At 36.4% G+C, this 12,703-nt stretch overlaps 2 protein-coding genes and 1 non-coding gene across 3 annotated transcripts; 2 read left to right on the forward strand and 1 right to left on the reverse strand.

The window, feature by feature from the left end:
- The first annotated feature begins 453 nt into the window (after positions 1–453).
- TRNAR-CCG (transfer RNA arginine (anticodon CCG)) lies at positions 454–526 on the forward strand. The gene has a single exon. It is a non-coding gene; the product is annotated as a tRNA-Arg (tRNA).
- A 100-nt stretch (positions 527–626) lies between these two features.
- LOC140814894 (uncharacterized) lies at positions 627–3,591 on the forward strand. The gene is made up of 7 exons (XM_073173989.1): positions 627–1,060; positions 1,448–1,507; positions 1,733–1,981; positions 2,246–2,322; positions 2,467–2,543; positions 2,716–2,848; positions 2,942–3,591. Exons 1-7 carry the CDS (start codon positions 655–657, stop codon positions 3,095–3,097), a joined length of 1,158 nt encoding a protein of 385 aa, XP_073030090.1. The 5' UTR covers positions 627–654; the 3' UTR covers positions 3,098–3,591.
- Positions 3,592–5,370: 1,779 nt separating this feature from the next.
- On the reverse strand, positions 5,371–12,312 carry LOC140814646 (uncharacterized). Its single transcript, XM_073173686.1, is given in 10 exon segments — positions 5,371–5,768; positions 6,371–6,458; positions 6,680–6,802; positions 7,017–7,164; positions 7,375–7,538; positions 7,796–7,948; positions 8,160–8,231; positions 8,319–9,701; positions 9,703–11,288; positions 12,089–12,312. Coding segments are annotated over 9 exon segments (3,825 nt in total). The 5' UTR covers positions 11,218–11,288; positions 12,089–12,312; the 3' UTR covers positions 5,371–5,589.
- Positions 12,313–12,703: the final 391 nt, after the last annotated feature.

The following is a 12,703-nucleotide window of genomic DNA, read 5'->3' on the forward strand; positions in this document are numbered from 1 at the left end:
TGTAGGATTCTATCCAAGCTGTAACGATGTAATTGATGTCAGACAAGGTTTTGTCAAGGCCTTTCATCTACCGAGATATCAACCATTTTTAGGAACATTGATAACTTTTTTTTTTCTAATTTTAAAAAAGCACTATCATTTCAAATGGTTAAATAAACTTGGGAAGAGTTATTTTTATAAATTCAATTTGACCAAGATTATTTTTTAAAATTTTCTCACCATTTTTAATATTTTTGGAATCAACCATTATGAAATGGATTATTTAAGTTGTAATTATTAAACCATCACCATATTTTATCTGTAATCTCTTTAAGGGATTTTTATTTATAAATAAGTTGTGTATTTTCATCTATCGATTTGGTGTGATGGCTTGCAATTACAACAATTCTTATTTCCACAGGGGTTTATACTAATTGTATTATATATAAAAACATGAAGTTAATGACTTAACAAGATCGCGTGGCCTAATGGATAAGGCGCTCGCCTCCGGAGCGGGAGATTGTGGGTTCGAGTCCCATCGCGATCGTTTTTTTTATCCTTTGGTTCCTTTGTACTAACGCTGATATGGGCTTGAATACGGCCCAAAAGTTTTTAAAGCCCAACAACTTTCCTGTCAATATCTCCTCTTGTCTTTCCGACGGGTCCGTCATTCCAATGGGGAGATCCATATGTGCTGTTGCTGCTCCTCTGCACTCAGCGACTCAATTTCCTTTTTTGAGACCCAATTCTTCCACTCGCCGATCATTTTTCCCCTATCAAACACGTGGGAGCAACACCATCAGAGCCAGAGCTGTGGCGGAGTGGCACGAGTACGAGGAAGCTGTCAAGAAAAAAGACCTTGCTCGTGCCCTCCGTTTCCTCAGAGATGCACCTGTTGAACTGGACGATGCTTCGATTGCCCCTAGAAGTGCTAGGCAGTTGGATTTTCGGGAAATGGAAAGGGATTGGGAGGTTCTGGACACGTGCTTGAATGCTGATGACATGAAGCTTGTTGGCACTGCCTATGCTTTTCTCAAGGACCGGGGATTCTTGCCCAATTTCGGAAAATATCGTAATATTGGTAAAGTTTTTATATTCCCGTTTCCTGAATTGGATTTCCTGGTTAGCATAATTCGCTTTTGAGGTTATCGGGTTTCGGTCTGCCGATGCTTCCAGCTTAGATTGCTTTTCCGTTTTGCCTGATGCCTATGGCTGTTTTTGATGCTGTTTGCGTGTGTGGGACTATTTATACATACTATTTTTTGGAGGGGACATTTTTATCATAACATGAAATCATTTTTGTAAAATCTGAATTCTTTTGTTCTGGCGTAATCATCGTGAACTTATCACTAACTTCCCCCAGAGGGGATAAGGGTAAGCGGTAAAATAATCTGAAATAAATATAAACCCTTGTCGTGATCATTTATAATCCCATTGCTTGAACAAACATTTATTATTGTATGTGCAGTTTTAGAGTGCCCAAGAGATGTTACGCCGACCATATTGAAATCTTCTACTGGTTTAGAAGGTAATAGATTCATCACCAAACTGTTTCCTTTATCTTAACTGATAATACTGTGTGAATATTTGGAATTCTGTATCAGACAAATGTAACGCTATCTGATCATGAGCTAGCTCTGATTACTGTGAAATATGAATCGAAGTAATGAAGATTTGATACTGCTTTTTGGGTAACAGTGTTCTTGATTCCGAGTCTTGACCCATTTTACTTGCTTTGCTTTTGTATTTTCAGTGTCAAAACTTTCTCCTAAAAAGTGGGGAGTTTCAGGAAGTTCTAGCTTTCTTTTGATTGCTCTACTGTCCGGAACATCTATTCTGCTAAATCAAGGAATAGATATCAGACCAAACCTTGCAGCAGTATTGGGATTGACCTTGCTAGATGCTATTTTTCTGGGTGGTTCTTGCTTAGCTCAGATCTCAAGCTATTGGCCTCCGTATAAGCGGCGCATTTTAGTTCATGAAGCCGGTCACCTTCTTGTTGGTTAGCCTTTTTTGCGTTTGTATCCCGTATAGTATTGCGATACTATATTTTGTTATATGTGTTTGATGATCTTTGAGTAGCTCTTTTGTTGGGTAAACTTTTTATTCATGGCCGGCATTCGATGCATTTATATTGCAATTGAAGTTATTTTGCATGAGATGTTTAAATGTTTTTGTTCCTAGCTTAATGATCCATAATATCGAAGTATTTACATGGAATTGTGGCATTATTTTGACGATATGATTATTGTCTGTAAATTTTCAGCATACCTGATGGGTTGTCCAATTCGTGGTGTGATTTTAGACCCAATTGTTGCCATGCAGATGGGCATTCAGGGTCAGGTAAATGAGCATGTTTTTCAGGCATCTTTCCGTTTCCCAGTTTCAATCTTATAACTAGCCAATAGATTATTTCTTATAGCATCATACTTGTACAATTATGATTTTATTTTCTGTGTAATCTATATTAATCGTCAACAGTTATAGGCAGGAACTCAGTTTTGGGATGAGAAACTTCAAAATGAGCTTGCCGAGGGCCATGTCAGCGGTACTGCCTTTGACAGGTTGGCGGTGTTCAAATTTAGTCTTATTTGTGCATTTGTAAATAATTGTCGAATTTTCTTGGTACTTATTTGCAATTATATTTCGTTATGTATGATATTAGTAGATGTTACCATTTCAGAGTGATAAAAGTTAATCTTCGGTAGTTGTTTGCTGCATTGTGAATATGATCAGATATTGCATGGTTCTGTTTGCCGGAATTGCAGCAGAAGCTCTTGTGTACGGAGAGGCTGAGGGTGGTGAAAATGATGAAAATCTATTCAGGAGCATCAGCGTTCTTCTTGAACCCCCACTTTCCGTTGTGCAGGTCTTCCTTTGTTTTATGCTCCCTGAATGCAAAATAGTTTATAGACAATGTATAGCAGCATGGAACTTACATGTTAAACATTTTGCACGACAGATGTCGAATCAAGCTCGTTGGTCTGTGCTGCAATCTTACAATCTTCTGAAATGGCAAAAACATGCACATAGAGCGGCGATCAAAGCTCTGGAGAATGGAGCCAGTCTGAGTGTAGTTATAAGAAGAATTGAAGAGGCGATGCCTTCCAAGAAATGAACTGCCGTTTTCTAGCATTTGTAAAGATTTTAGTCCAGATGATGCAGGTACTCAGGGCTCAATCAGGCCCCTGATAATGTCGCAGAAATACCTTGTACCTACCACACAAAGCAAAATCTGTGGACACTCGTAAAATTGATTTCAAAACCTTTCAATATAGAATGGGTTTTATACCAGATAATTTTTTTACAGCAAAAGATTATTGAAGCCGGGATTGCAATGCTGTCACTGGTGCTTGAGTTAATGGGAGATAGATTGATCGTTAATCTCAATTGAAAGCAAAGCCTTGATTTCGGCGGGCAAATGAAAGCTTCAAACAAAACTGGGACGACTTGACTAGACCTGGCATTTGTTGTTAATCATCGGATTTGCTTGAGATGGTGATCCCTTCTCGGATCTTTGAGTTATGAAAGTGTCCTGTTGAATAGCTTTATATCTATTGTATAGACGTGCGGCTTTTTGTTGGAAGTGAATACATGTTCGATTAAGAAAAATGGAGTTGGCTGGTAAACAATTTAACACAAGGTTAATTGGCATTGTATTGCTTTGTTTTGAACTAAGTCGATTTTTTAAAATGTAAAATCACAATCATCTACATTTAAAATATTTGTATTTTGTGGTAGTGTATAATTATTGTTTAGATAATATATGCTTTTTCAAAAAAAAAAAATGAAAAACGAAAAAGATGCTATTGTATTAAACAATTTTATACTTTGTTGGATGATATGTGAATTTTTATATGCATAACTTGATTTGAAATAAGGATAATATGAGCATTTGAAATGTAAGAAACACATCGGTTGTATTAGGGTCACAATCTTTAATTCTTTATAATACTGTATAAATAAAATAGATAGTATAAACTACAATTTTAAAATTATTTAAAATGTAAAATAATAGTATACAAGCAGAGATATAAACGAACCAAACCGTTTGTGAGCTATTCGAAGCTCGATTCGATAAAAGCTCGGTTGAGCTCGTTTAATGAGGTTCGTTAAGATAAACAAACCAAACTCAAGCTTTACAGTATTCGACTCGTTATCTCGTGAACATGTTCGTTAGGTAAGTTAATGAGTAATCTTTTAGATGAAACAATAATAGTTTCGATATTTGATTTATTGATTTTGCATAAATATATAGAAAATCTATAAAATTTATTTATTATAATAAATTTACAAATTTTAATAAGCATAATATATATTTTTCTTTAAATATATAATTTATTTTTTAATTAATTTAATGAAAATTTAAATGTATAATTCAAATTTATTAAGCTTGTTTAGTCTCGATAAAAGCTTGAATAAGCTCGTAAGCCATGCATATATTCGTTAAATAAAGCTCGAGCTCGGCTCGATTATAAACGAACCAACCTCAAACATTCAAGAGTTCGGCTCGGTTCGACTCGATTATATCCCTATATACAAGACAATTTAAAAATTATTTAAAATGAAAAATCTTAACTCATGCTAAAATGTCCTCGGTCCTCGCAATCAAATAAAATATTCTTTGTCATAGAAAGATGTTCGAATTAGTAAAATAAGTAAACGTCTAACCAATGTTAAATTGTTACATTCTTTCTACCAACAATTTCTTGGACGAGCTTGTTACATAAGACTTGTTCAGTATAATTTAGTATGGTTTGCTGATATTGAATGATAGCGACGGCGGGTTCACACGTCATAAAAAAGAAATACTTGTCCAATATAGAGTTTTATAATTGTGCACGCCATTGCATATTTGCAAACACTACCGAAACTACTTATAAACATGGAATTAAGATGTTAAATCACCAAAAGAGAAAAATGACATTTTTAGCCGATTCCAAGAAGATGAATTTTTCATAACTAATGATGTTTCTTCTGAATCAGATGTTCCATCGACAATTGAAGAAGACAATCCAAAGCTAAAATGATTGTATTTGGTTACGGGTGATGCATGGGTTATATTGTGGGAAGCGAGAAGGGTTGCCTTCAGCTTGGATGGAAAGGAGACAAGAATGCTTGCATCAGCATGGTAGGTAAACTACTGACTAATCTCAGTTCACTAACCTCATCCATTCCAATCATGGCAAGTAAAACTTCCCAAGTACTGGGATATCTCCAAAAACTTCATATATACAGAGTGTAGCTATTTTCCAGGCTATTTGCTTACAGTGATGATGTAGGCCATTTTATGGCGTGTCATCTACAGTGTCTCCTTTCCATCTCAGCTTGGATGAAAGGAGACAAGAATGTTTGCATTAACATGGCAAGTTAACTACTGAATAATCTCAGTTCACTAACCTCAATTCATTCCAATCATGGCAAGTAAAACTTGGATATCTCCAAAAACTTCATATGTACAGAGTACCTATTTTCCAGTTTATTTGCTTACAGTTACAGTGATGGTGTAGGCCATTTTATGGCGTGTCGTCTACAGCATATACAATGGAATGAACCAATCTAGTGTTTTTATAATTATAGAGGCATTTGACAATTTGAGCTAATGAATGCCTATGAACTTGCCTTACGAGTCTGAGCCACGGAAGACATTACACGCAACCGACTAGCAATTTCTGAGAAAGATGGTCGTGCAGCAGGATTTGGGGCCCAACACTGTTCCATTAATCTTCTCCATTCTGGATCGCAGTAGCTTGGAATGGTTGGCCTTAGTGTGTTATTCACAATGCCTCCTGCAGGATAGCAGCAAATCAAGTTAGAGAATTCACATTAAAATGCTAAGATAGAGTACTCAGGATTTAGAATGTCACAAGGAATAGGCATTCAGAAAATGAATTAGGTGCAGACTTATTCAAGGGCTAGACTAGGCTTCGAAGTGACAAAATTTGTATAAATATCTAGTATTTTATTTAAATTTCTTATTTTTTTGACTTATTTGTATGTATATTTGATTGAAATGTTATCCCTTGTGACATATTACATTAATTATGTATCTGATATATTAAAGATTTAAAAATGAATTTTTTACACAAAATTTGTGATTTATATTTTTTGTTGCTGCCCAGTATTCAGCAATTATAAGACTTCATCAAGTCAGTGGATCACGTTTAACTTCAGGGAAATGAGTTATTTATCACGAATCCACATTCAGTATGTCTTCTGACAAGAGATTCTAGTTTTCAGATTTCATGCAAAGATTCATGCATGCATTAAAAACCAGTTAATCTAAGGAGGAGCTAACAATGTCACAAGACATATCCAGAACCCAATATCCATGTGGACTCGATTCAACCAGCTGATATTACAATGAATGGTGAGGGTCGAAATCACAGACCTATGATAGCCCCATAATGCATGTTCGCATAAGGCTCCTCTCCAGTGAGTATCTCCCACAGGACAATACCAAATGAAAAGGCATCGACCTGTTAAATGAATAATAAAATCTAGTGAATTTTGATATATATAATAATAGAGTAGCAGGAAAATTAAATAAATTCTTATTATACAAATTTCAACAAAACAAGAAATTTCTTCATCCTGTAAAGTATCTAAAATAATCTACTTGGAATATTTATCACATCGACTTTCTAATTTCAATCATCTAAATTTTCTTAAGATAAGATTGTGTATGGTTGGTTCTGACCTTCTCAGAAACTTTAACGCTACCACCATTTAACAGCTCTGGAGCCATCCACGGAAGAGTTCCTCTAACTCCACCAGAAACCAAGGTGTTCCTCTTTATTTTTGATAGACCAAAATCGCCTACCTGACAAATGCATGGCAACATCTGAATTTAATCACATACCTCATGTTTTGGGCTGCAATGACATATTAAACACATCCCTTTAAGATGACTTCGAAAACTAAATTTCAAGAAAATATACAAATATGGCAATTTATTATTCCCTAGACATCCGGCTGAAAAAATAAGATTGTATCACTAGTCATCTATTTGAACAAAAAATCGCCCATGGGACAACCTTGCATATAGGTCTTGAGAGATCTTTCAAGTTAACAAGCAAATTGTCACATTTGAGATCAAAGTGCACTATATTCTTTGAATGCAAATACTCCATTCCAAATGCCGCATCCATTGCAATAATGAGCCGCTTTCGACGATCAAGATGCCTGCAAGTGCATCAAGCAATGGACATATCACGTAAAAATAACTTTAAAAAATGAAATGAGAAAATACTACAAAATTAATAAATCAATTCATAATGATTCATTTTCATTCACAATCCACCATATTAGTCTAAGCCAATGGAGAGTATGTTAGGTGGTTTGTTAACAGATGGTTGGCAAACAAGGTTTAACGACAAGATATGTCAGCAGTACCTATCTTTTCGAAGCAAGACCTGTCTTAAAGATCCATCAACCATGTATTCTGTCACAGTAGCCAAAGTTCCCCCTGGTCCATCTTGTTCAACACCATAAAATGCAACCACATTTGGGTGGTGAAGCTTCGAGAGTATTCCAGCTTCCTTCCAGAAGTCAAAGGTCTGAAAGTGGGGAAAATGTTAATAGCCATTTCTGCAAAGACTATAAGCATATGATAATAACACGAAAAAAGCAGAGCTGCAAAAGCAACATGGATCCTTTCAATTTGCTTACAACTTCTAAGCATTGGTTAAAATTTTGAAGAATTAGCTGTTAGACTTATAACATGCAAGAGTCCAAAGCAAATATTTGAAAAAATTTAATCTGTGCATACTCATTGAAAAAATTTAATCTGTGCATACTCATTAAGGAAGATTACCAATCTCTCTTGTTCTGACTGTCGACCAGTAAAGCAACTCTTTTTTATTCGCTTGATTGCTACATCTGAGCCTCTCCATTTTCCATGATATACAGTCCCAAATGTGCCTGAACCAAGTTCCCTCAATTCCTCAAGATCGATATTTTTGATAATCTGAAAATCAACAGCTAAAAGGTTAAGAAACTACAATTGATAATTCCCATTGATTTAGTCACTAAGTTGCAATTTCACCAGGTTCCTGATTCCAAATCATTCAAACAGTTGCCAAATAGCAACTGGTTGACAGATTCATTGAGTCAAATAATTTCGTGAAACTGCAAAAAAGCAAGGCATTCCACATTAGAATACAGATATTGGCACAAACCTGTAATGAGTGTATATCAAAATCCACTAGCAAGGGATCAAAATGAGGTAAGCTGATATTTCCCGTTCCATCCTAGAACATATTGAGAAACACTCCTTAGAAAAGCAGTCGTACTCAGTAACGACCCCTATTTTCTATAATTCAACAAAAAGACAATACCTTGTAATCTGAGTCTTCAATTTTTGTATTATTATCCATCAAATCATCGTATTGCAATCCTTCACTGTTATTTCCTTTTGATACGTCATAGTTGGAACTAGGTGCTACTGAGACTACTTCATCTCCACGAGGCAAACCTTTCTGATCATCTTCACCATATTTCTGCTGCACTTCCACGTGACTAGGAGGAACTCTTGCTAGAGGTAGGAAGTTATAATTTAACGGGGCTTCCTCTTCAACTTTTGTAAGGGCAGAGGAAAGAACATGGTCCTGATCAATAAGAGAAACATCCCTTCTCCCAAATTGATCCCCTGCCAGTCTCTGGAAGAAGGACCAATGTTTAGGGTCATGGTTTTCTATATTCACGCTCACAACAGCACAATCTTTCTGAAGAGGACCAATATCAGATGAAACATCAGAAAGAACAGCTTTTGAAAAAATTTCAGAAAGTAGATCACCAGGGAACGGGTCATTGATATAATTTATTATGTCTCCCTGTTCGGTTGTGGGAGCACCAACATTGAGTTTTTCATGAGCTACGGTCCATGTAGAAGGTTGAGGATCCCCATTGGCATCAGATGCAACGGAATGACTGCCGACTGCTCCATTGACCCAATCAGTTGCGGAATCTTGAGAAGGTTGTATTGAATCCGCATGCCTCACAGTAGGGAGCTTTGGACCACCTTCTGCCTCTGAAATAAGAACTTGATTTTCAAGTATGGGACCTTTAATATCAATAGGATCATCTTGATTCAGCTTTTGGTTCCAGGTAAGTTCATGATCGAGTGTTTCACGTTCCACAGGGAAAGGCCTTTCATTAGAAATTGATGTCTTCACAAAAGTATCTACATTCCCAGTTTGAGATTTTTCTTCAGTTTGCGTTATTAAATCCTGCTGGGCGGCGTCATTTTGTGACTGGTTAACAAGAAACTGAGAACTGTATGAATCATTTGACTTCGATATTCTGCTAAGCAACTCTGCCTGCTCTCGAGGAACACGTTCAGAATAAAAGCCCCGTTGAGGACAAGAGGACTCAAAGTAGCTCAAGTTGGTAGGATCAGACACGGAATTTATTGATTCTGGGACAGGGGAAATATCAGAGGTGTGACATCCATTCTCATAGGATTCAGGAAGTCCAGGTGGATCAACAACATCAGAAGTTTTTGAGACCTGCATAGATTCCATGGGGCTCCCCTCATTCCATAATATCCTTGAAGAAAGTTCACCATGCAGTTTAGAGGCCACCGGAGATGTCTCTTCAAAAAGAAAACCAGATTTTGAGCTACCACTTTGCGCCTGTGAAGAAACAAATTGGTTATTAACCGATACTTGCTTACTTGCACTATCGGTACGAGTTGAACCATTAGCTTCTAGGTTTTCCTTCCTTTTCTTGCAATTTTGTGTCCTGCGCTCTTGCGCTTCTGAGAGATTTCCCCTCCAGTGGTTTTTGTTGATAAATTGTCCCACAAAAAGATTGTGGATCCCCATTCTCAGTCTGAGGAGGCATATTATAAGGAGGATGCAAATCGTAGCCAAATGGTGGAGAATACTGCTTGACTTCATCATGTTGTGAAGTCTGACCATGGAAGAAGTGCAAATCAACTTTAGAGGAAATTGGTAGGATAAATTTTGAAGATTCAGTTGCCACTGATTGGACAAGGATGCCAGCTGAATTTAAGTTGCTAATCGCTAAAAATTCAGTCCCAGTCCTACCTGTCTCTCTCTCAATGTTCAGTGCTTCCGAGTCATTTAAATTGCTCCCATAAAAGCCTGCTAAGCCACTTAGTTTTGATCCTTTTTTCATTCTATCATCCATTCCATTAATGGCAACTAAATATTTCGTCTCAGAATCACCATCGGAGTTTGCTAGAGTGAGATGAGTATCATCCAAATCCTCAAAAGAGAGCAGAAACAGCCGAAGCTTTTGTGATCCTTTTCCATCTTCTAATATAGTGCACTCCTCCATCATGTTCAACAGATCCTCATCGCTTGATACAGAGACTAATGCATCAAGATCCTCCCCAGGAAGCTGGTATTTTATAGTGTGTGTTTCACCATAAATTTCGGTTGTTTTCAGCCAAAATTCTTGCCATGTAATGTCCTTCCTTATCCGGATGATGCGTGTTTCACCCCCAACATATCTGAGCTTTCCATCACTAGGTCGAGGTAGGATTCTACCAGCAAAACTGCAGAGAATCTTAAGCTTTGTTGATGAGGTACCAGACTCTCCAGATGAAGAATTCATAAGTATATAGTTACCATTATATTCTGATACGGGTGGCACAGATTGCATAGATAGCAAATACCTGTCATTAACCTTTTCTGCATGTAAAGATGAATTCTTACGCTCTAATACTCTTGAACCCTTTTCTCCGGTGGAAATCATGGAAATATCTGAACCACTTTCAGAGCCAGTACGACTTATTCCTAAAATGCTTTTTAGATCCAAGTAACGAGGTGTGTGACTAGGATCCTCACAGACATTTGGAATAAATGGCCTTCTATGATTGACCCGGTCACGCATAAATTCAAGAGCAAACTCCTCACCGGTCTGTATAGAGTAATTATGAACATGTTTAGATTCTAAAAAATAAATATCTGAAGGCTTCAAATTTGCATTTGCATGACCAGATGTATCCACCATATAAACTTGTGACTCAGGACCAACATAATCAATTCCGAGTTGTGAGGAATTGAATTGCCCCAAATCATTAGTTTTTGACGGTTCCATGTTAAAGATGCAGAATTTCTCCTTATCCAAATGCAGATTCAACTGGAAAAGCTTTTGACGCCACGGTGTTGTGTGTAGCTTACAAAAGCCACGGAGAAGCACCACAATCCTCACCGCAAAGAAAAGAACAAACTTGAGAACAAGTTCACTGAGTTTTACACTATACATAAATGTAAAAGTTCAAGAACATTCCGGCTCATGTCAAGATACAGGAAACACCATTAATAACAATAGAATTCCTGAAACACACAGCGAAAAAGGAATGTTTTGTATTAACCTTTGAACAATGTAAACATTTTGATGAAATAACTAATAGACATCACAGGTGTCACGAGAATCCCTAAAATGCCACAAACCATGCAAGGATTACCCAATGAAAGCTTAATTATTCCTGAAGTCTCATTGACATGAGAAAACAGATGTCGGTGTTACATTGACCATTAAGAAACAAAGGCCTGCGTGCACCTTGATACATGCAGCATATTGATTACTAGGGAACCAACCAACAAGTAATTCTCAGACGCCGCAGATGTAGAATTGAACACCAGTACTGAACATAAGTCGTAAACAATATATATACACATAGCACGAAATAAAACACATATTAACCACATACATATCCAAATTCATGATTATGAAGCCTTTGAAAACTAATATTAAAATGGAAATGGTCACCTTAACTCCTTAAGTATTAGTAAGTTTAGAAATCCCGAAAAAATATCTACAAACCAAAATTCCTTCCTCAGTAAATATTCACACGCTTCAAATAATTCAGTAGAAATATAATTTCAAGTCTGAAGCTACGAATTAAACTTGATTCTCGCTCATTCCAAAGTTGTAAGTTTTTCGGCGCCAAACACAATTTATCAGTATTTTAATGCTAGAGCTTTAAAATCAAATTAAAATATTTGGTCAACTTAACTTCAAAACTTGTTCTTCAAATCATCAAGCTCTGATTTTTTTCCTAATCAAGCTAAAATATGTTTTCAATCACCAGACAATCCAAAGATAATTAAAACTTAGGTCTGTAAGTGATTACCTCAAAATCAAACCACCTCCAGCACAATTGATTGAAACGAAGCTTATCTTGCTTGTAACCAACCGCGCCACATCCACTGCTGATTCCGCGATCACAATTAAGGCTGAAATTCCCCAAATCTGGAGACGATCTTTGTACTTTCAGAGGCAGCTATAATAGTGTTCGAGTCACCGGGGGGTGCTGGTTCCTTTCTTCAAGCGCAGTCAGTCACAGAGAGAGAGGTAGTCTTGCAGTATTTAAGTTTAGTATTATATATATATCATTAGATATATATATAGATATATATATTCACGATAGCTATTCATATTTTAATAATAATAATTTAAAAAATGGTATCTTTCACAATTATTAAATGGCATTACGAATCATATTTTAAGCGATAGAGTTAACAGCTGGTTGATGGCCACAGGTTGCTCTCGCGTTTACAATTAGTTGTTTATGAATTATAGGCTTCCGCTTCAAATGCTCCCCACAGTCAAGTCATATATTCAAATATATTTCAATTTATTGGAATAATTTTCTAATCAAAATTATTGATTTCAATTCTGATCACTAGTAATTAAAATCCAAAATAAATTTTTTTTAACTTTTTTTCCAGCGAAGAAACATGGCAAG

This window comes from Primulina eburnea, chromosome 15, assembly GCF_022965805.1.
Source record: "Primulina eburnea isolate SZY01 chromosome 15, ASM2296580v1, whole genome shotgun sequence".
In the NCBI taxonomy this organism is placed as follows: Eukaryota; Viridiplantae; Streptophyta; class Magnoliopsida; order Lamiales; family Gesneriaceae; genus Primulina; species Primulina eburnea.